The following is a 23857-nucleotide window of genomic DNA, read 5'->3' on the forward strand; positions in this document are numbered from 1 at the left end:
GAAAACTTATGGAAGACCTAAATAAGTGGAGAGATGGCCCATGTTCATTCTTTGGCAGACAGTATTGTTAAGATGATAATACTACACAAATCAGTCTACAGATTTAATACAATCTCTATAAAAATCCCAATGGTGCTTTTTGCAAATATAGAAAAAAAATCTTAAAATTTATACGGAATTTAAGGGATCCCTGAATAGTCAAAACTATCTTGAAAAGAAGAACAATGTTGGAGAACTCACATATTCCTGATTTCAAAACTTACAACAAAGTTACAGACCCAAGACAGTGTGGTACTGTCATAAGGATAGACATATTTAACAATGAAATAGAATTGAGAGTTCAGAAAGAACCCACACAACAACAGTCAACTGATTTTAAACAAGGTTTCCCAGTGCATCAATGGGGGTAATAACAGTCTCTTCAACAAACAATGCCAAGAAAACTGGATAGCTACACAACTACATTCAAAAGAATGAAATCAGACCCCTACCTCACACCATATGCAAAAATTAACTCAAAATGAATCAATAATATAGATATAAGAGCTAAAACCATAAAACTTTTACACCAAAATATAGGGGGAAATCTTCATGAACTTGGATTTGGTAATAGGTTCTTAGATATGACACCAAAAGCCCAAGCAAAGAAATTGGACTTTATCAAAATAAAAAACTTTTTGCAGCAAAGGACACTATCAAGAGTGAAAAGACAGCCCACATAATGGAAGGGAGTAGTTGCAAATTGTATATATGGTATGGATTTAATATCTAGAATATATAAACAACTATTTCAAAAGACAGCCAAGTCAATTTAAAAATGGGTGAAGGTCTTGAGTTGACACTTGTAAAAATTTATTTATTAATTAAAAAATAAAGAAACAAAATAAAACAACATACATAATCAGTAATTCACAATATCATCACTTAGTTGCATATTCATCATTTATTAGAACATTTGCATTAATTCAGAAAAAGAAAGAAAAAAACAATAGAAAAAGAAATAAAACAAACACAGAAAAGAGAAAAAGAAAAAAAAAGATTATACCTATCATACCCCTTACCCCTCACTTTCATTGATCACTAGCATTTCAAACTAAATTTATTTTAGCATTTGTTCCCCCTATTATTTATTTTTATTCCATATGTTCTACTCCTTTGTTGACAAGATAGATAAAAGGAGCATCAGACACAAGGTTTTTACAATCACACAGTCACAATGTGACAGCTGTATCATTATTCAATCATCCTCAGGAAACATGGCTACTGGAACACAGTTCTACATTTTCAGGCAGTTCCCTCCAGCCTCTCCATTACATCTTGAATAACAAGATGATATCTACTTGGGTGGGCCACGGTGGCTCAGCAGGTAAGAATGCTTGCCTGCCATGCCCGAGGACCCGGGTTCAATTCCTGGTGCCGGCCCATGTAAAAAAAAAAAAAAGAAAGAAAAAAGATGATATCTACTTGATGCATAAGAATAACCTCCAGGATAACCTATCAACTCTGTTTGGAATCTCTCAGCCATTGACACTTTGTCTCATTTCCCTCTTCCCCCTTTTGGTCGAGAAGGTTTTCTCAATCCCTTGATGCTAAGTCTCAGCTCATTCTAGGGTTTTTCTCAATCCCTTGATGCTGAGTCTCCATTCATTCCAAGATCTCTGTCCCATGTTGCCAGGAAGGTTCACACCCCTGGGAGTCATGTCCCACGTAGAGAGGGGTAGGGTAGTGAGACTGCTCGTTGTGTTGGCTGGAGAGAGAGGCCACATCTGAGCAACAAAAGAGGATCTCTTGGGGGTGACTCTTAGGCCTAAATTTTAAGTAGACTTGACCTATCCTTTGCGGGGTTAAGTTTCATATGAACAAACCCCAAGACTGGGGGCTCTGCCTATAGCTTTGGTTGTCCACACTGCTTGTGAGAATATCAAGAATTCAGCTTGGGGAAGTTGAATTTCTCCCTGTTCTCACCACTCCCCGAAGGGGGGTTTGCAGATACTTTTCCACTCACTGATCGAATCACTCTGGGATTCATCAGGGCATCACTCTGGACAAACCAGCAAAATCTCATGTCCTACCTGAGATTTCAAGTACTTATGGTGTTCAATCAAACTATCTACATAAGTTATATTAGGAAATGCACCAGTCAAAATATAAATTTTGTAACAAATAAAAATTTTTTGCTTTAGTCTCACACAAAAGGTGACATTTTAAAATATTAATTACCATCTATTTTCAGTACCCTGCAATAATGACATTCCTTGAATTGACACTTTTACAAAGAAATGTACAAATGGCCGATATGCTCATGAAAAGATGCTCAACATCATTAGTCAACAGGGAAATGCAAACCAACACCACAATACAATACCAGTTCACATCTACAAGGATGGTTATTATTAAAAACACAACAATAGATAATATATGTTGAAAATGTAGAGAAAGTGGAATCCTGGTACATTGCTGATGGGAATGTAAAATGGTACAGTTGCTGTGGAAAACTTTGGTGGGCTTTCAAAACGTTAAACAGAGAATTACCATATGTGCTTGTTTGAAGCTATTATGGACTCCAGAAAAGCCATGTTTTAAATCCTGATCTAATCACATAGGCCAGCTGCTTCTTTTATTCCTGATTCAATAATGTACTGCAGAAACTTTTGATTAGATTATATCTCATTAGATGTGACATGCCCAATTGAGGGTGTGACCTTTTGATTAGATGGAGATGTGACTCTGCATCTTCAAAGTGGGTCTTGATTAGTTTAGTGGAATCCTTTAAATGGGGAAACATTTTGGAGAAAGCTTAGAGCCAATGTAGATGCTTGGAGAACAGTTATTTCAGAGAAATGAATGTTTGGAGGTGCTTGGAGTGCCTACAGAGAGAGAAGATGCCTAGATACAGGCAGAGCCCAGCAGATGTCGCCAGGTATGCTCCCATGAGATACTAAGCAAAACCAAACCCAGAGTTGTAAGTGAAGGCCCAGATGCTTAAAAAGGAACTACTGGCATCAGAAGCTGGAAACCACGAACCAGGAACAAGAACTAGCAGATGCCAGTCACGTGGCATCCCAGCTGACAGAGGTGTTCCAGATGGCATCAGCCTTTCTTAAGTAAAAGTAATCTCTTATTGGTGCCTTAATTTGGACATTTTCACTTCCTCAGGACTGTAAACTTCTAACTTATTAAATCCACTTTTTAAAAGCTATCCCATTTCTGGCATATTGCATTCTGGCAGCTTAACAAACTAATCCACCATATGGCCTGGCAATTCCACTTGTAGATATATATCCAAAAAAATTGAAAGCAGAGACTTAAACAGATAGTTGTGCACTTATGTTAATAATGGCATTATTCAAATAGTGGACAGGTGACAGGTGATAACAACCCAAGTGTCCATTGTCAGATGAATAGTTAAATAAATATGGTATATACATATAATGGAATATTATTTCAGCCATAAAAAAGAATGAAGTTCATATACATGTTACAACCTTGAACACATTATGCTATGTGAAATAAGTCAGACACAAAAAGACAAAATATAGTATGATTCCACTTATATGAAATATCTGGAATAAACTTAATTCAGAGACTGAAAGTAGATTAAAAGTATCAGGGGGCTGGGTGGAAGGGGGAATGGAGGGTTACTGTTTAATGGGCACAAAATTTCTGTTTGGGTGATGAAAAAGTTTATGTAATGGATGGTGAAGACAGTAGCACAACATTGTGACAGTAAATAATGCCACTGAATTTAAAGTGATAAATTTCATTTTATATATATTTTATCACAATAAAAATAAATTTTAAAAATATATTAAAGCATTTAAAATACATAGTAAGTACAATATAAATGTTATTTATTATTATTAGAATAGCATACTGCTTTCAGGGAAAAAATGACAGGCCAAGGTGTCCTTAAACTTTTTGAAATGAAGGAAGGATTTTTTTTAAGTATTAAAATATCTACTTTTCCCTATCTTTCATTTTTCTGCTTCCCCCTTTGAATGCCAAGTTTCTTAACTGGGAAGGAGTAGAATCCTCTTCCTAAGGTTGAAATGTTTCAGGCAACGTACTTTCCCCACCATGATGTTTATGACATGTTATCACCAGGTGCTGCTCTTTTTTCAGGCTGGGAGACAACTAGAAGCTGAGCAGGCCTACAAGTACACAGTAAAGGTAAGATGCAGATGCATCTTTTTTGCATGGACTGCAAATTGCATTATATTAAGATCGGGAAACTGGGAGGAAGATACTGGTTTAATTCTGAGTTTTAGAGCATTTCATGATATGACTATTTTCCTAGAGGCTCTCATTACCATCTTTGCCATTATCATGGGGCTGCGAGGTTTGAAATAATAACTCACATATTACCATGGGGGATTTTTTAAAACCTTTATAGCGACAATATTGTTTAATGGAAAGACATCCAGTCTGAGAGTCAGTAGACCTAAGTCCAGGTTTTGCCATTAATTTACTGTGTTTACTTCTCTGGGCTTCATTTTCTTCATTTGTAAAATGAAGAGTATATTAATTTCCTAGGGTTGCCAAAACATACTACAACAAACTGGGTGGCATAAAATGACAGAAATATATTATCTCTCAGTTCAGGAAGCCAGAAGTTTAAATTAAGGTGTCAACAGAGTTGATTGTTCTGGGGGCTCTGAGGGAGAATCCATTCTCTGCTTCTGCTGGTTGCTGGCAATCCTTGGCATTCCTTGACTTTTAGACCCATAACTCCAGTCTTTGCTTCAGTCTTCACAAGTTGTTCTCTTTCTCTGTGTGTGTCCCTGTTTTCTCTTCTAATAAGAATACAATAACTGGATTAGGGCCCACCCTGATCCAGTATGACCTCATCTAAGTACATCTGCAAAGACCCTGTTTCCAAATAATGTCACATTCTGATGTTCCAAGTAGATAGGGATTTTGGGAGGAATATTACTGAACATAGTATAGAGTATTTGTTCTAACCAGGGGTAGCAAATGTCTTTTGCAAAGGGCAAGATAGTAAATATTTTAGGTTTCATGGGCAACTACTAAATGTTGCCATTATAGTACAAAGACAGCTATAGACAATATATAAATGAATGAGCATGGCTGTTCCAATAAAATTTTATTTACAGGTGGCAGGCTGGGTTAGCCTTAGTAACCTGTGGTCTATTCACTGATGAATTAAAAGTAATAGAGACTTGAAAGCCAGTGGCTTAAACAAATTAGGAGTTTCATTTTTCCCATCTGATGAGAAGTCCAAAATTGGGTACTGTAGCTTTACAATGTGAGTAAAGATCTAAACTTTTTTCTCTCTCTGCTACACCATTCACAGACTGGTTTCCATCCCTAATGTTTGTAAGATAGGTAATTTGCCTCCAGCCACCATATCCGTTTTTCACACAGGATAAAGAACAAAAAGGACAGTGGGGCCATGGCTAGCTATTTCAGCTCCCATTAATGAGCCTTCCAAGGCATCCCACTCTATGATGTTAGCTTACATTTTATTTGTGGCCATCCCAATTGGTGGCCACAGTTGGTGCACTATCTCTAGCTCCAAGGGAAGCAGAAAAATAAAGCTTTTAAGCTGGTTGCATTGCTGCCCTAAAAAAAAAAATTAAGATTGTATTAGTAAGAAAGGAGAGAATGGGTATTCAGTAGGCAACTGAATGTCTCTAATACTCATCTAGATTTCTAAAATTAAATTCATATCTAATATAAGTCTATTTTTCCTATGTTTTTGGCCCCTTTGTTACTTGCTGAATAGGGATACTACATATAAAATGGAGATATATAAGCCAGTATATGTTGGAAAATAACTTAAACCCTTTAACAAATATAAAAGTTATAAATGTTCTTACCGTTTCATGACTTTTCACAAATTGAACATATCCGTGAAACCAGGACCCATATTCTGAGGTCTTTTAATGAGGTTTCCGTGAAATAGGGAGTTTAGGAAGAAGAGTTCCTTCCCAAGGAACTTTTGTTCTTTGGCTGTGACCTCACAAACGGTCTCCAAGGCTACATGAGTGTGACAGATGTGACATGTATCCTTCCCCTTCTTCCATTCTTATGCAGCTGAAATTGAAAGATGAGGCTCTGCTTGCAGAGATCCATATGGTACAGGAGACAGTTGGCTTTGGAAATCCATCTTTCTGTCATCCTTCCAGTTGAAGAATTTTCTGTATGGGACTCTAATAAAGAGAACCTCTTTGCTTCCCAGAGAAGTTAAACTCTGAAGTTCCACCATTTGAAGCCTAGGACTGGAGAAGGAAAGAATTTTCACCATGAACAGAAGCCCACTCATATTTTCACTATGTTGTGGTTGACAATAAAAAAATGTAAATAAGAGAGTCAAAATTTATTAGTGTGTTCTGGAGTTAGTAAGGTATGCTAAATGGCTAGTGGGGTCAATGTATTAAGGCAAAAAGCACATTAGGCCCAAGTTCTTTGGAACCAATGATGAACAGAAAGCTGGAGAGGTTCTGACTTGAGGTGTATGTTCTGATACCCTCCAACCACGGATACCTTCATGGAATCCAAACCACAAGGGATCCATAAAAATCTGTTATACTGGATGCAAAACTGCCAACCACTGAGGCTGAACTCTAGGGCTAGAGATACCAAAGAAACCATATTTCACTACTGGCCTCTTGGATTGCGGCACAGGAAAGCTAGGAATAAGGATTTCTTTCTCTTTTATTTAAAGTATGATTGCTTTCATGGGGCGGGGGCGGAGAACAGGAGGGATGGTGAGAAGAAAGTTAAAAAGAGGATAAAATCCGCAGTCATTTATAGTTCTAGTCTCGGCCTCAAAAGCTAACTCTATTATAATGTCGTCTTGAGGAACCCGGGAGATATCCAGTTGCCTTCTCGGCTCCTCCGGCACTTTGTACTGATCTTACTTTGGTGTAAGCTCACCGTCTCCCCCGCCTAACTGTGAGCTTCCTGGGAGCAGGGGCAGCGCCCTTTCACCTGCGTTCTCAGCTATGCCTCAGATCTAAACGGTGCTCAAAAAACGTTTCAGAATGGATGGATCTGTAGTGCATTTGACCTTGTCTTAGTCACTCCTAGACTCCTCTCAACACCTAACACACCACTCAGGGATCCTAAGCGAGCGACGAATAGTTGCGCCCACTCGGCTCGTAAGGGCCCTCCTACAAACAAGCAAACCTTAGCTCGCCTCCCTTACTGGAGCTTAAAGCACCCTATGGACCGCCGCGTTGCATTATGGGAATATGGGGGCGAAAAGCGGAAGCGGCCGGACGAGCTGTCAGTCTACTTCCGTTCCGGAACAGGCGCGCGAACGTGGGTCTCCTGGCCGTAAGGTCACACATTCCGCGGCGCAGTTCTTCTGCGTGGGTGCCCCGCTTCAACCGAGATTTTAAAGCCCTGCGGGCAGCGGGAAGTTACAAAGCTTCAAGACCGGTGTAAGCCGGCTGCACCATGGTACAGCTCAGTGAGTGATCTAGGCGCCGCAAAATCTTGTGGGCTATCGCAGAGCCCCGGGGGTATGGGGCGAAATGGAACAGCGTTTTCCTAGGCGCTCTGGAGGCATTCTGAATCTGAACAGCCATGCTGTCTTACATTTGATCCTTTCCTTAGTCCCCCCCCTCCCCCTTTTAATCCTCTCCGAGGATTAAACACTGTGATACAGGAATCGATATTACAAACGAGGCACCCGAGATCCGAGAATTACAGGAATTGGACAAGGTCATAGAGCTAGTAAGGGCTAGCCTAGGATGAGTAGATTGGGGGATAAGAAGTTCATTTCTGGCTGGAGTGGATAAGACGTTTTTCACTAGGAAGATGGTATTTGAGCCGAATGGACAAGAACTGGTTGGAAGCAAGGCATCTCATTTTGTCCCTTTTGTGCCCTCGAGTCTTGTATCTTAACCAGTAATTTCTCTACAGCTGCCCTCCTCTGCAAAGCCTACCACGGGGGCCATCTAACCATCCGCCTTGCCTTGGGTGGCTGCACCAACAGACCTTTCTACCGCATTGTGGCTGCTCACAACAAGTGTCCCAGGGATGGCCGTTTTGTGGAGCAGCTGGGTTCCTATGATCCACTGCCCAACAGTCATGGAGAGAAACTCGTTGCCCTCAATCTGGAGAGGATCCGGCATTGGATTGGCTGTGGGGCCCACCTCTCTAAGCCTGTGGAAAAACTTCTGGGTAATTCAGCCCTGGTCTCATCTCATTGAGAGGATGTTAAGTTGGAGTCTGCCCTAGGTTGAGAATGAAGAATGGTTTTCATTACCTAGAGGCTGCTTAGACTTGAGTGGGAGTTGAAGTTGTGATCTAATTTCCATTTTGAATCTGGAGTCCTCTTTTATGAGATTTTTTGGAGGACTTGGATTTTATGCTAAAGATGGAAATAGTGTGTCTTGAACGGCCATCTTTGTGCTTACTGTTTTTACAAAGAAGAAAAATAGTGTTAGGAAGAGGACAACCTCCATTGTCTCCTTGCAGCCTTGCTGTAAATGGGTGTCAGGGCTGGGGGAAAAGGTAGGACAGAATTTGGCTCTGGGTATGGTCCCTATTAGATCTCAGTTTAGTGAGGCAGAGTTCCTAGGAAACATTGGCTTTTACTGTGTTACAGTGAGTAAAATTCCTGTTGCTTTTAGGTCTTTCTGGCTTTTTCCCTCTGCATCCCATGATGATCACAAATGCTGAGAGACTACGAAGGAAACGGGCACGTCAAGTTCTCTTAGCTTCTCAGAAAATAGATACAGAGAATACAGAAGCAGAATCGAGCTGACTTCAGTGTGCATAGCAGTGGGAGCAACGTCACTACGGTCTTCTGAAAACACTTGTGCAGAGCTCTTAATTTTAATAGATTCAGAGGTCAATAAATGGAATTTTCTGAGTCACCTGTGCTCTTCTGGAAGCAGGAAGGGATTGTGGGTCTCTTATAGCCCTGGCCTGAGCACAGCCCAGGGAGAGAGACTTGTTCTTGTCTGATGTGGAGCTGGGTCTAGGAACAATTGCTCTTTTCAGCCTTGGTCTTGGGAAAGGTAGTTACTGTGGTGGGGAGGGAGTGATGTTGGAATTTTATGTTGGGCCTTAGATCTCTTGGATAACTTTACAGTTTACTGCCTTGCAAGAATACCCTGTTTCAAAGCTCCCAAACACAGGTCCATGGCCCATCCTAAATAATTCTTTCCTTTATCACTTGTGGTCATCCCACCAGTTCAAGAACACAGAAAGCAAGCTCATTGTTTTTGTAATTTGGGGTTTATATAATCTTGCTTGACATAACCTCCTGCAAAGTTAGTTTGATTATGAAAGTTGTTTGTGGGCTGAGTGATGGACTATTTTTTAGGATGAGAATCTGTGAGATAGTGAACACTGTATTGGACCTAAATACATCCTAGGCCCTTTACACACAAGGTTATTTATGTGGATTTAAAGTATCATTAGGGTAGATGGGAATATCTCCATTTTACAGATAGGAACACTTAGGTTCAAAGGTGGAAACTTGCCCAAGGCATGCAGTTAATACTGGGTTCAGCTAGGATTCCGGACCCACTGTGCCTACTTGAAAAACCCTTTCCAAGATATGTCATCTGTAGGGGACAAACTCGGCAATGACTTTACAAGACCTCATTTAGAAAGTCAGTGATAGAACCAGGTTTAGACATGAGTTTGATGATATAAATGATTACCAAAAAACCCCATAAGATAACACATTACCTGCTTCACCAGAACCACAGGATTCTACAACCACAAGCATGGGTAAGATGGTTTTAATATAGATTGAACTACAGATTTCAAATTCTGGCATAGACTAGGATATAGGAGATTTATTGAGGAGGTTCTCATTCTCTTTCAGTGTACCAACCTACTTTTTACTCTTTGAGTTTTATATTCTGAGAATAACCAGCCACCTCAAATTCTGGAGTCATCAAGGCTCTGCTAGCATGAAGTTGTTGGCCACCCCTTGCTTTGAGGAGACTGAAGCCAGGACAGGCTCAGAGGAATTGGTATTATCTGGGTTTGATCTTGGATCTGGGAAAGAAATGATTTGAAAACCATGGCAATGCTGACAAGATATTAATCTGCTGTGGAGGGTATTGAAGGTCCCTGGAGAAATATTAATTTGTGGAACAGAGGAGATTGTGATTCTGCAAAGTGCTGACCCCTGACTAGGGGAACTGATAAGAAATAGTCTGGGTAAAGTATTATTTTTATTTTCTGCCAACTTGAATATCCACCTTACCCTCTTAACATACACTTTTTGCGAGTTTGACCTCTTCCCTGATTCCCCAATTTTTCTTCTGCCCTACCCTTGCTTTGGATTACTGGCCCAAATTTCTCACCATCTTGGATAATTGCACCAGTTTATCTTGCTAGCTTCTCAAATTCAATATGTTCACACCCAGGTGTATACTTTAGAAAGCTTTAAAAAGAAGATAAAGGCCTTTGCTACAGGTAGCTTCTATTTTTATTAAGATAAGGATTCAGGTTCTGTTACCTCCACCAATGTGGGAGGTAACTCAGGGGCTGGAAGGTAAGTGGGAATGATTCTATAATAAACGCCAAATCCATAAATCCTTTCAGATAGAGTGTAAAACTTTAGATTGGTGTTTTGTGGATTTTAAATTAGGGTTTTTCTTGTAGAGTTCAAGGGAAAGTACTCCAGCAGTCCCAAAATTATTTGGGCCTACAGCACTAGTACCCCTGCTATCAGGATAATCTTTGGAAGAGGAAAAATCTACTTACCGTTTAGGTTGAGTCGTATGAAATTGCCAAAGGCCGAACTTAAGATTGTTTTTTACTTAAAAAAAGAAAAAAGTTACAAGAAATCCCGGCAATTTAATAGGTTCAACCTAATAGGTATGCATTGCTTATATTGAGTAAGCTTCTGCGCCAAACTGGGGAGAAGACAGACGCGAGATTTCCAGTGAAAGGTGAGGGAAGCGGCGCAGGAGAGGATGTGGCGGGACCCGGGTTACATTTGGTTTACCAGCAGAGAGGCATTCCCCGAAATCCCCTCCCACGAACGGACCATATCCCTCCGGGAGCGAGTAGGCTTTAGGCGAGTCCACCCCGCAAACGCCGGCCTGGCCACGCCCCTTTTGCGGCCGTCGTCAAGCGTGGCGTCGTTCCGCGACCCTGCCCCTTACCCCGTTTCTGGTGACGCGAGCGTTTTGCGCGGGAAAAGGAAGCCGTCCTGGGCCGTAACTAAGACCGGCGGTTTTCACTAAGCTCTGCCGGCTTCCGCCCAGTGCCTAGCATGGGGCTGTTGGACCTGTGCGAGGAAGTGTTCGGCACAACCGACCTCTACCGGGTGCTGAGCGTGCGGCGTGAGGCGTCGGACAGCGAGATCCGGCGTGGCTACCACAGGGTGTCCCTGCAGGTGCACCCAGACCGGGTGGGCGAGGGCGACAAGGAGGACGCCACCCGCCGCTTCCAGGTACACGGGCCCCCGCGTGGAGGTGGATGGGTCTCCCTGGCCTCTCCCGACTGTCTGGCCACCTGGCCCCACCCGGAGGGAGTGCGCTGATTCTGTAGTTTTCGCGGCGCTGCTTCTGTAGGAAGTAGCGGGGGCGATTCTGAGATGCTTTTTTTTTTCCCCGGCAGATCCTCGGAAAAGTCTATTCGGTTCTCAGTGACAAAGAGCAGAGAGCAGTATACGATGAGCACGGAACAGTGGACGAGGACTCTGCTGTGCTCAATCAAGACAGGGACTGGGAAGCGTATTGGAGGTTACTCTTCAAAAAAGTAGGGAACTTGAGGTTTTGACAGTTCCTATCATTCATTCAACGAACGTTTATTGAATTCCTCTTAAGACCTTGCATTTTTCGTTAATTCCGTAGGAATGAGTAATTTGAGTTTGGCCTCAAGATACATATACTTACTGGAATGGGCCTTTAGTTTCCTGTTGATTGTTGCAGTGGAAAGGGGAAGATTTTTTTTTATTATTATTTTCAGGATGTGCTTTATATTTACATATCCAAATGCAAGCCTTGAAATGTTTTTCCGGGTCTCTTCCCACCTTTGGAAACTTCATTAAAATTTTCCTGTTACTAGTTTAGCAGTTTTCAAAGCTGAACTAGGGAGCACTTTGGAAAAGCTTAGGCATAGAAAGTTTGGTCCCTCCCAATAATTTTGGCTTATGTAATTGCCATATTTGTGAAGAAACATCGACACCTAGATTTTTAGTTTTAGTAGTATAACTTTTATTTTTAAAAAATTTCCAGAATTAAATCTTATTTCTCTTATTTAGATATCTCTAGAGGACATTCAGGCTTTTGAAAAAGCATACAAAGGTTCTGAAGAAGAGCTCACTGATATTAAACAGGCCTATCTGGACTTCAAGGGCGACATGGACCAGATTATGGAGTCTGTGCTGTGTGTGCAGTACACAGAGGAACCCAGAATAAGGAACATTATTCAGCAAGCCATTGACACTGGAGAGGTGCCATCCTATAAAGCCTTTGTCAGAGAATCGAAGCAAAAGATGAATGCAAGGAAAAGGAGGGTAAGATTTTGAATGCTGTTGTTTGCATCTTGCCAGCTTCCAAAAAAGATTTGAGGATTGTATTAGTCAGGATTCTCCAGGGAAACAGAACCAACAGGAGATATCTGTAAATATGAGAGGATATACAAGTGTCTCACACAACTGTGGGTATGCACAAGTCCAAATTCCATAAGGCAGGCTGCAAACTGGTAACTTTGAATGAATTCGCCAGGAAAGCTGGCTGCCTGAAGTAGAGACAGAAGTCATCACCTCTCCCTTAAAAGCCTTCAGATGATTGGATTAAATGTCTCATTTCAGAAGACATTCCTCTTAGTTGATCCTGGATGTAATCAGCTGTAGATGCAGTCAACTTACTGATGCTTTAAGTTCACAAAATGTCCTTATAGTAATGGTTAGGCCAGTGTGATTTGACCAGACAACTGGACACCGTCACCTGACACATGAACCTAACCATTTACAAGGATATTTACAATAATGGAAATATATACAAAACTACTGAAATAAGGATAAGGGTTAACTTGTTACATAGTTCTCATCTAATAAAATGAGCATGCTAGAGAAGCTTTTTTCCTAGTTTGTTGTGCTCAAGAGAGTTTACTGTATGGGCTGTTTAAATAATATCATCTTGAAGTGACCCTGAAATGTTCTTCATATGGCCAGGGGGCGCAGCATGGGAAAGTTGCTGAAGGTCAGATGGAGTTATATAGGAGGGAGTAAATTCAAGGTAGCAAATATTTGTGTGTCTCGTCTTTTGGGAAGTATTGCTTTGGACTGGTACTGAAGTAACCATTGCCTTAACCTGGCTTTCTTAATAGCAGCTCCATCCACAGCAGACTTTAAGGCTTTAGATCTTTGGTGGGTACCCCCAAGAGTGTTTATTGTGTGTGGCTGAATGCAGGGGGAGAGGGTGAGTCTGCAGCTTTTAGATACAAGATACATATGAGGTAAAGCTGAATTTTTTTAAGGGAGGAGGTGGGGTTTTGGGGTGGAAATTTTAAGGGCCTGACATGCCTAGATAAAGGGCTGTGCCTTATGTTGGTGAGTTCCAGGGAGAATTGGAATGTATGTAAAGATCATCATTTGCCTCAAAGGCTAGATTTGTTTAGACTGAAGCTAATAGTTTATCTAAGTTGGTAATCATTTTTTTCAGGTGAAAATGAGCACAGTTGTACTCAATAATAGCATATCAGCTTGAGAAATTTTCCCTTACAGTTTGAGTGTTGAAATGGCATAGTTTAGACTCTCCAGCAAATTTAGGAACATGGGGCGTTGGGAGGCAGAATTTAGGGAGATAATTCACATTCAAGGACCTTAAATAAAAGATAGAAGCTGTATTTTTATTGGGATAACAAGGTCCTAATGTATGATCATTCCTAGTATTTATTGTTACTTAGAAAATTTGCTAGGGGGTTGGGCCTCTTAATCATACTTGTTGCCTTAAAGAAAACAAACTTATTTACCTTTCCAAAGGAGTTCTTGTGATATTGGGGAAAGAATGCTCTAGCAAAAACTGGCAGAATGAATGTGGCTTTGAAATTTAAAACTGAGTTTGAAAATGTTTCTTCTGAAACTCAGGAGAAAGAATTTTAAACCAGGGTTGCTGCTGCCAATCATATGTGGTAAATTAAGTTTCTAGAGGAGGAATCTTAAAGTGTCTGTATCTTGGCAATACTTTTGAGGGATTCTTAGCTAAGTGGCTTTTCTCACATTTTGCCTTCCTTTTTATTACCATGTGGTTTATGACTACCAAAGTTCTAATGGACCCTGTTGCAAGTAGAGGAAGGAAAAACTTAGAAATGCTAATTGGAATCAGTGGATCTACTGTTTACTGTCAGCAGTATTTATGTAACTTTATTTCTTTGAATCTGTTAATATAATCCCACATTGGAATGGATTTTAGTCTCGAAGATTTGCTTTTAGGAAAGTGTATTTTAAGCATTTTATAGGTTACTTTGGAGTCTCATGTGAGTTTCCATTTCAGGCTCAGGAAGAGGCTAAAGAAGCAGAAATGAGCAGGAAGGAGTTGGGGCTTGATCAAGGGGTGGATAACCTGAAAGCAGTCATTCAGGTAATCTTGGCATGTTGTCTATGAAGGTTATATACCATTTTCTGATTCCGGTTGCTAATATTTTCTTTGGAGTGTATATATAGTGTTACGGGTTTCTTTTTGTTTTCATTTTTTTAAAGATAAAATTCAATGTCATATTTTTATCCTTTTGAGTTGTGCAATTCAGTGGTTTTTTTTTAGTATATTCACAAAGTTCTACAACAATCACTATTAATTCCAGAATATTTTTTCATCACCCCCCCCCCCCCCGCCAAAAAAAACCCCTATACCCATTAACAGTTACTTCCGTTCTCCCTTCCCCTCAGCCCCTGGTAACCATAATTTATTTTATGGATAGTGTTGTGTTTTGAAAGCCTGTGTTTTAATTTTTCAAACAGAGCAGACAAAAGGATCGGGAAAAGGAAATGGACAGTTTTCTGGCTCAGATGGAAGCAAAGTACTGCAAACCTATCAAAGGAGGTGGGAAGAAAACAGCTCTCAAGAAAGAAAAGAAATAATGGATTATTTTCCTCTTCAAAGGTCCTTATGCTAAAGGTACCTTTGTAGGCATTATGCAGTCAAGATTGAAGACAAAAGTCAACCCAGTCCCTGGGACAAATTGTCTTTCCAGGCTAAATTATTCAGATCAATTGTAAACCAAATAGAATCTGTCAGTCTGATTTTGGTATTTCCTAGAAATCACCTGACATTCTCTGAGGTCCTACATAAAGGAAATTGGTGGTGATAGTGAGGGAGGGTGCTATACTTTCTTGACAGCACTTGCTTCCATGGATACTCTGTAAATGGAACTCTATTTAAAATGTGGATCTGTTGCATACTGCCTTTAGCAGTTGTCATTTTGTCCACACAGGTGAGCTGCAAATATTCAAGATGATGATACACATGTATTAGAATAGGCACCCCATCTAGCTGGAACACCTTCAGAAACACTTGCTGAGTAACTGTCTACAGAATACTTGCCAGTTTGCCTTTAGTCTTAATGATCTTAAATAGACCTTTTTGCTCAACCAGGTGTATTCTATGCCTGAAATATAGGAGAAACAGGTAGTCACATTACTTCAGTCATTTTTTGTAAGACTTGTATATGATTAAATAAGCAAGTAAAAAATGTAAGTTCTGAAAGCTTTTTAAATGATCCCAGTGATAATTTATATGATCTAGAAAAAAAGATGAATGATACTTAGGTTGGATACAGAAGAACAAAGAAAAGTAGTCTCAGCATTATACTACACGCACCAGTTTAAATACCATAAAGAGATGTGCTTGGAATCCTGCCTCTAACTGCTGAATTTCATTAGACAGGTCACAGAGCTTGCCTGAACTTCTCTCTTTATCTATAAAGAAGATGAGGTAGATGGGCTAAGTGACTTCTAAGAGGCCCTTCGACTCTTTGAAAGGAAACATATCTTGAGCCACTGGTTTATGATAATGCACTCATGGCACTGGTTTGTGAAAATGGTATACAAAATTTCACTTAATATTTAGTTGAGTAGGTATGTATTCATTGGAATATTTTAAAAACTTTTAGGGACTGTTCAACTTAAAATTTCTGATTTATATATAGATATATTCAATACCATATACATAAAACAAGTCATCTCTTGGTACTGTGCTTTATGTACCATAACTTGTCTGAGGTAAGCACATGACATGTTTTCAGTTTCTGATTACAACAGATTAAAAAATATTCTTTAATGTATTAAAAATATAAATTTAATGCAGCTTTTTTGAAGCATCTGTCTTTTCTATATGATAGCATTGGAATACCTACATATAATAAAAACATTGTCCCAATTTATGATCACTTGAAATTATCTACTCTAAAGATTGACAGTAAGATCTAAATCCAGTATGATAATTAAAATTAATATTCAGTGAAATTTAAGCTATTGCTGCACTCATGAGTGCCCTCAGGAAAAGGTCTGTGGTAAAGTGAGAAGAATGCCGGAAGACTCCTAGCACTCTTAACTGACACAAAGCCATTTATTATAGGATATGTCTATGCTGGACTGCTAGGTTTTCTTAAAATTTTAAAGATTTGTACATTGGTGGCTTAATAGCAATATTCTATTCTAAGTATTCTTTACTTTCTTGGTGCTGCCAGAGAAAATTTGGCAAGTTGAGTTTAATACATGGGAAAAATGTGACCAGTAAGATACTTGTTTTGTTTTGGCATGGGCAGGCTCTGGGAATCGAACCCAGGTCTCCAGCTCAGCAGGTAAGAATTCTTGCCCCTGAGCCACCACTGCCTGCTCTGACAAGTAAGATGTTTGAAGAAAAAAAATCAACATAGCATGAAATTGACCAGGCAATGTGAGGTTGAGCTGTCCTATCTGGAAAAATATATTCAGTATAATTTATTATGTAAGTTATTTTACACTGATGTCCACATTTATGTCTTTGGTTACTCCTTCCATGTTGACATCTATCTGCCTACAGGATTGGACAATTAAACAAAGCTTTAGGAATGACATCTTTTTGATGAGTAGCTCACATTTTTTAAAGCACTAGATCCTAAAAATGATTTGACTTAAAATTAAAACTAAATACCACTTCCCAGAAATTAATACAAGCAGCATTCTGAAGCCAATGATGTTATTAATCATTTGTTGTTTTCTTGTATATATATAGCCTTGTAGAATCCTATGATGATTGGACTGATCATTGTTAACAGAGAACAGGAGCAGGATTTAGGGTAATTATTCACTGTTCCATCTTTGAGTATAAATTCCTGTCTAGTGGAATAGGTTAACTTATGCTGAAAGAAGATAGATAGGAGAGCTAGAAACAATACCCATGTAGTCTTTGGCAAGTAGTCTGTTCTGTTTCTCTCAGTCCGTTGTACCAGAACAACTCTTCATAAAGATGGTTTCAAGTTATTTCTTTTAGACAAGCTCTGTACTTGTGAGATAACTGAACACTGATTCATGAAATCTTCAAACGTGCCAGCAGTAGCCCGATGCCAGGTTCTTCTCATTTGCCCTATGGTCCATGCCTGGTTTTAGAAACTGGTCCACCTCTGCTTTGAGATTTTGTAGACCCATGTAACTGAGGACCTTTCAGACAAAGATGATATCATGAGTAACATTAGTAGGCATTTTAGGTTTGGTAACCTCAAGTTCATTATCTAAGGGCTTTTTTTTAATCCATTTATCAGCTGGACTTTAAATTTGGAGCCTGGGACAAAGTAGTAAAGTATATATTTACCAAGGCAATTAGAAACATTTTTTATATTTTTTTTCATGTAAAAATAAATAAGCTTTATTCTGAAGATAGGAAAGCAGTAATCTTGTGTTGCAGAAGAGCCCAGTAGGTAAAAATGACTAAGAAGTTATCTGTTTCATTTAGATATTATTTTTGTATTATATGTAGCTACCCCTGACCATTTACATGACTGAATGTCATAACTATAACTTAGAGGCAGCATTCCTTCCAGGACGAATCAGGACAAAAGAATTCAAAGATAACCAAATAATGCTGCCAGGATATAAATTAAGAGAATTCCCTTGGGCTATAAAGATGAATTGTTTAATTGTATCATGAATAGTAAACATTTCAACTATCCAGTACTTAGAAATTTCATCTTCAGCATAATGAGAATGTCCCTGATGGTGGTGAGAATACCATTCACAGGACAATTAAGACATCCCTAGATTTTCTCCCCTCATTTCTATATTTATAAAGTCTATGGAGAATAATTTAGAGATCAAAAAGGAGTCACTGGGTAGAATGAGACTCCAAGCATATCCTGATGTTTTAGAACTTATTTTTTTTACCTTTGTGTAATAGGTGAACCTGTAAAGCAATTTACTCCATATTCACAATTTCTAGTGTGGATATTGCCAAGATAATAAAATCCATATCATGTTCTTGAAAGATATTTTGAATGTTACGAAAATTACTTTTTTGGTTTAAAAAAAAAATTGAAATGTACTATTTACTTACCCTGCCGGAGTAGTGAGAGCCATGTGATCTGAGAAAACAGCAGAAATCTGGAGCTTTTTGGCTCTAAACAGTATAGTTATTGTTCTATTTTTTGTTATACCCCATTTTCCAAAATGAATTTGAAATGATTTACAAAGATGTTGGAAAACAAAATAAATAGGAGAAGTCAGGAAGAAAACTCAGTATAGAAAAAGTAAGATAAAGTGGACTCTTAGCATATTTGTACGATAGTAGAATAAAAGCCATGGCCCCATTAGTACCTGCAGATCCCCTACCAGGTCGGGCCTGTTGAGGATACTCAATGGTGTAGGAATGCTGACACTGTTTATCTGGCTAGAAGAGAAAAGAAAAAGATAGAGACTTATAATGTGATCTTCCAAAGAATAATACTTTAGTTATTTTTACAAGGGCAAACCTTGAAATTTGACAGTAATGTTAGAAGCCATTATCTGACACTCTAAGAGATTTGAGTGTACTCTGTTGAATTCAGGGTAGGAAATCCAAGATAGAGGCCCACAAAGCCATTTGCTACTTTGTGAAAATTGTAAATTCTACAACCTTATTAATGGCCATTCAGTTAGTTTCCCAAGGGAGTATTATCTGATTTCTTTTTTATTGTTTGCTGTTTTAAGATGGAACCAGCCTTTTTAGCAATATTGAAACATCTATGATTTTTAAAAAATTATTAATTTTAATTGATATATATTATATATTCCCATACCATGAAATTATCCAAAGTGTACAATCCTTGGTTCACAATATCATCATATACCTGTGCGTTTATCATCACAATCAATATTTTTTTTCTTTTTTTGGAAAAATAACATATGCAAAAAAGCAATAAATTTCAAAGCATAGCACAACAATTAGTTGTAGAACAGATTTCAGATTTTGGTATGGGTTTCAGTTCCACAATTTTAGGTTTTTACTTCTAGCTGCTCTAAGGTACTGGAGACTAAAAGAAATATCAATATCATGATTTAGCAATCATACTCGTTTGTTAAACCCTGCCTTCTCTGTATAACACCACCATCACCTTTGATCTTTTTCCCACTCTTTAAGGGTATTTGGGCTATGTGCTTTCTAACTTTTTCATGTTGGAACCTGGGTCTTCTGCATGGCAGGCAAGAATTCTACCACTGTCCATTTACTTTTTTAGCTTTATGAGACTCAAAACATTTCAAAATCGCTTCAAGGAATTTAAAGATAATTACTAAAATATTAAAATGCAGATATCCCCAAAGAGCTTTAAATGTCATCCTGTAGGACTTCTGAAATAAAAACCATCAGTTCCCTATCAGGACACTGGAATCAAGATATTTCAGAAATTTGAAAGAACCTTAAAAATATTTTCTGGTGGTTCTGTGCACAACCCCCCCCCCCCCCCCCCCCCCCGCATATTCTAGATCAGGGGTCAGCACACTTATTTTTCTAAAGGGCCAGTAAATATTTCAGGTGTTGTGGACCACATAGTCATTGCAACTACTCAACTCTCTTGAAGGTTTTAGCCTAAAAGGCATCATAGACAGTACATAAACAAATGAGTAAAGCTCTGTGTTCCGATAAAACATTTACAGAAATAGGCAGTAGGCCAAATGACCTGTGAACTGTAGTTTCCTGACCCCTATTCTAGATGAGAATACTAAGAAGCAGAGTGGAGCTAGTCTGGCAGTGCCAGATCCAGGATTCAGATTATATTGATCATTGATTACTTTGATCATCTCTTTTTATGACAGCAAATTGGGAGAGAAATGGCTAAGTACAATTTATTATTACTCTTGTAGACATTTGAAAAAGAAGAAACTTTGAAGTGTATCCATGTGTTCAGTTTTATTCCCAAGGCAACCAAAATTTAAATTTTGGATATGAAAAGAACCTAGCCTTTAAAATATACTCATGAAACATTGCCAAACAAATGTCCTAAGTCAAATTATGAAAAGACAAATTCAATAGACTTTCTCAAATTTTCTAGGGTTCATACTGAATAATAATCAGAAAAGCTCACATTTCCCTATTTACCTATTTCCCTTATTTTGGATGTGCCTTCCCCTAGAGTAAGCCCTTACAGTCCCATTCATTAATTATTCTCACTCTTCTAGTAAAGAGAAGATTGTACAGTGCTTTAGGCTGGCATGCTACCATCCTGAAGACTGATATGGGCCCAGGCCCTGATTCCCAGGTGCTAAGTGTGGCCCCAGTCATTTTTCCAGCTTTCTGTGCCATGCTGCTAAAAAGCAAATGAGGCAGGCAGAGGTCTTCCAAACAATTTTTTTTCTATTACTTGCTTAAAAGTAAAAGGGCTAGTAAATGTACAGTAAATAAATACCAGCATTTCAAATGCCAGTGAAAAAAATGAAAGTCCTAATTCACCCATCTATAAGTCCAAATCATAATCTGTTACTACTTTTGGTATTGCAAGCAGGGTTGAAGAATGAAGTGCTTAATTGGTATGCTCTGGAGTTTAACTTTTCTTTTTTTTTTGCTTGTGCCCAGAAATAGATACCCAGACTTGCTTAGAATTTATAGTTTATGTTATGTATAAGGCACTTTACCAACAAAAGAATCCCCAGTGCTTTAGTAAGCAGCAGGGACCGGTCAGAATATCAAGAAAATGTATTTAGAACACTGTTATTATCATTTGAACCTCAACTTTTATTCTTGGAACTGACTAAACCCTGTATGTAAAATACTGAATTTCCCAAACTTTTTTTGTTTGTTTTGCCCATTTCTTTCCATAACTATTAAGCCCATAGAAGTATGTCTCTACCAAAAATGACTGAGTTGTGTTGGGCCTGGAGAAGAAATCTGGTAAAAGGAGCCTCTCCGGGGGCTGCTGATGCTTAGGTTCATCCACCACCGCACTTCGAGCCCGACTGGAATCGCCATAGGATTTCTTCAGAAGAAAGAAAAGTTACAGAGAGAGTTAACTTTTTGTAATGGAAGTGGTGCATTCCCTACATAAACCCTGGAAGGTATAGTAACTGCACACCAAGCTGCTCTGATTCCACTGTCATAAATTAGAGTCCACTTTAGAATTTGGACAGATTTCAAGGCCAGAGGGTATATCCCAGAGAATTACTGCCCATGGGGGTTTTGTAGCAAGCACATGAAAGGGAATTGAAACAGACATACCTGTGACCCCACAGTGCTCACGTATTCCACCTCTGTGGTGCCAATAGGTGGCAGCAGATTATTTCGACTCAGGGGCATTGGTGAGGGAGAGGAAAACGAGTTGACTGCCACTGGGCTGCAGATCCTACCAGCAAACACCAAGATATGTAAGCATCAAATTAAAACAACACAAGCAAATTGATTAGAACTCTTTCATACTCTAGAAGTATCAACTTTGAAAAAGGTTTCATCAGGGGATGAGAGATTATACATCAAGACCGCTCATCCCCAAATGAATAGATAATGCATCTATCCATATCAGTTAACATAAGGTAGTGAGCAGATGAGAACACTAGTGGCCTGACAAACATTTCTGGTGGCTTTGGATGTCCCTTTTGATGATTCCTAAATTATAACAAGGAATTGGAAAATCAAAATCAAGAAATAACATGTTGGGAGAGAAATATAACAATACATGTTTAACATAGAAACTGAATTTAAAACCCACTTGTGGCTTTGCTATCTCATAGCCTTGAGCATAGTCCTAGAAATCAGCTATCAAAAGCTAATGAAAGAATTTTATTTAAAAAGTTGGCTTCTAGGTACTTTTTGTACAATTAAACTCATTCGGAGATTTAAAGGAATGAAAGCTGGGGGGAGGGCATACTTTTAGTGTTGTTTCCTAAGAGCTAAGAGATATTTTTCCTGGTCTAAGCAACTACTTATCTGAGGTTTATAAGGTTTTCAGTGTCAGTGGAAAATGATCCCAAAGTTATAGAAAGACACTGGAGAATTTACTAGAATTTTGGAATGAATTCAATTTGTTCCCACTAAGCAAAATGCTTAATAAAATACATATATTCTCTATTCCTTTGGTAAATCCAAAGTATGTGGGTAGTAGCTAGTAATATACTAACCAACATTTTATTTGTAGAAATATAAATCTTTAACTAAATCAATAGTAAGATCCAATATCTGTATTTTATTAGAATTTAACCCCATTTTTTTTTCCTCTACTGGATTCAAAGCAATGTGAATATTTAATGATTAGTTTCCATGCATAGTTCTTTTTTTTTTAATATTTGAATTCGTGTCTATGTAAAAATTTTCCGTCATCGGTTTTACCATGGTTCTCAGAAATTCTGCTTTTGAAACCTACACTCGGGTTCCTCTGAAGATTTCTTCCACAGGTCTTGGAGTTCCTGCACGTGACTGGCTGGTGCCGATTGGATGAAGGGTACGTGGTGGGGGGTTTCGTCTCCTGGAGGACTGCACTATATATGACAGAGATGATGTACTTAGCTCCAGGGCACGATTTGGCCAATTTCGGGTACTGGACCCAGGCCTCATAAGTAGCTTGTCATCAAGATCTCTAGTGGCCAAATAAGAAACCAACAGTGTTATAAAGATCACTATGTACAGGGAGATAAGTCTCACAGGGTAAAAAAACTTTGGACTGTAAAATATTCAAAGGAGAAAAAAGCAAAAGGAAAACTTTTCAGTAAGTAACCTATTTTCCAGAAGGAAGTCTAACTTAGGCACAAGAATTTTTTCTTAAAAGTAGGCCATAATTTCAATTTTAAATATAAGTAATTTACTCAAATGGGCATTTAGGAAAACAACCCCATTTTTCACCTGCTGAAGGGTATCTTCTCCAAAATCCCTTCCAAAAATTTACCACAGGAACTGAGATTTCTTATCATATATGAGGCACTTCTTCGTATGAGCGAATATCACTAAAAATATTTAGTTGAAAGGCAAATATTGCTGCTTGGGAATCGTTGAGCTAGTATGGCTCCCACTGCAGAGATTAAAATGCTGAGCTAATTGGAGCCTGCAGGGTAGGGGTTCTGCTCTGAGAATCTGGAAGCAGGCAAAGGATCCAGACCCTTGTGGTGTAGTACAGGGGAACCAAAAATACATCCCCATTTGCACGAACAACTGAAATACAGACGTGCCCTCTTCTATCAACCCTTTGATAAATAAAATACCATACCTAAAAGTTTAATAGTTTAAACAGTGTACTATAAATTGAGGTTATTTTAAATTTTATTGTAAACTATAACAAAATTTGCCATTCTTAAGTGTACAATTCATTGGCATTAGTTACACTCATAATGCCGTGGAACAATTACCACTATCTACTAAACCTTTTAATCACTTCAAACAGAATCTCTGTATTTTTTAAGAAATAACTCCTTATTCCCTCCTCCCCACAGCTCCCAGTAACCTTTAAATCTATTCTGCCTGTATACATTTGCCTGTCC

At 38.8% G+C, this 23857-nt stretch overlaps 4 protein-coding genes and 1 long non-coding RNA gene across 16 annotated transcripts in view; 3 read left to right on the forward strand and 2 right to left on the reverse strand.

Moving 5' to 3' along the window:
- Positions 1-6328, forward strand: part of CFAP70 (cilia and flagella associated protein 70) — a 124531-nt gene extending 118203 nt beyond the window's left edge. For 5 of the 6 annotated variants that reach the window (XM_077124924.1, XM_077124928.1, XM_077124927.1 and 2 more), the window contains 2 exons: positions 4105-4170; positions 6058-6328. In XM_077124924.1, the coding sequence (XP_076981039.1) occupies positions 4105-4170; positions 6058-6153 (162 nt within the window). In that variant the 3' untranslated portion in view covers positions 6154-6328. The remainder of the gene's footprint in view (positions 1-4104; positions 4171-6057) is intronic. The other variant, XM_077124926.1, reaches the window with a different exon arrangement.
- LOC143653733 (uncharacterized) lies at positions 5192-7334 on the reverse strand. 3 transcript variants are annotated; one of them, XR_013161502.1, is made up of 3 exons: positions 7172-7334; positions 5841-6242; positions 5192-5583 (listed from the first exon to the last, which is right to left on the reverse strand). It is a non-coding gene; the product is annotated as an uncharacterized LOC143653733 (long non-coding RNA). The 3 variants fall into 3 exon arrangements; XR_013161501.1 differs by having other exon boundaries at positions 7153-7334; XR_013161503.1 differs by lacking the exon at positions 7172-7334 and adding an exon at positions 6955-7126.
- MRPS16 (mitochondrial ribosomal protein S16) lies at positions 7218-8852 on the forward strand. Its single transcript, XM_077124970.1, has 3 exons — positions 7218-7438; positions 7894-8154; positions 8607-8852. Exons 1-3 carry the CDS (start codon positions 7426-7428, stop codon positions 8738-8740), a joined length of 408 nt encoding a protein of 135 aa, XP_076981085.1. The 5' UTR covers positions 7218-7425; the 3' UTR covers positions 8741-8852.
- A 114-nt stretch (positions 8853-8966) lies between these two features.
- Positions 8967-19832, forward strand: DNAJC9 (DnaJ heat shock protein family (Hsp40) member C9). The gene is made up of 5 exons (XM_077124964.1): positions 8967-11398; positions 11566-11706; positions 12212-12466; positions 14448-14534; positions 14912-19832. The coding sequence occupies exons 1-5, from the start codon at positions 11219-11221 to the stop codon at positions 15029-15031; spliced, it is 783 nt and encodes a 260-aa protein (XP_076981079.1). The 5' UTR covers positions 8967-11218; the 3' UTR covers positions 15032-19832.
- FAM149B1 (family with sequence similarity 149 member B1) overlaps positions 14874-23857 on the reverse strand; it is a 73998-nt gene continuing 65014 nt past the window's right edge. For 4 of the 5 annotated variants that reach the window (XM_077124937.1, XM_077124938.1, XM_077124936.1 and 1 more), the window contains 5 exons: positions 22750-22962; positions 21612-21735; positions 21247-21372; positions 18740-18812; positions 14874-17590 (listed from right to left, as the gene is read on the reverse strand). In XM_077124937.1, the coding sequence (XP_076981052.1) occupies positions 17517-17590; positions 18740-18812; positions 21247-21372; positions 21612-21735; positions 22750-22962 (610 nt within the window). In that variant the 3' untranslated portion in view covers positions 14874-17516. The remainder of the gene's footprint in view (positions 17591-18739; positions 18813-21246; positions 21373-21611; positions 21736-22749; positions 22963-23857) is intronic. The other variant, XM_077124939.1, reaches the window with a different exon arrangement.

This window comes from Tamandua tetradactyla, chromosome 13 (assembly GCF_023851605.1).
Source record: "Tamandua tetradactyla isolate mTamTet1 chromosome 13, mTamTet1.pri, whole genome shotgun sequence".
Classification (NCBI taxonomy): Eukaryota; Metazoa; Chordata; class Mammalia; order Pilosa; family Myrmecophagidae; genus Tamandua; species Tamandua tetradactyla.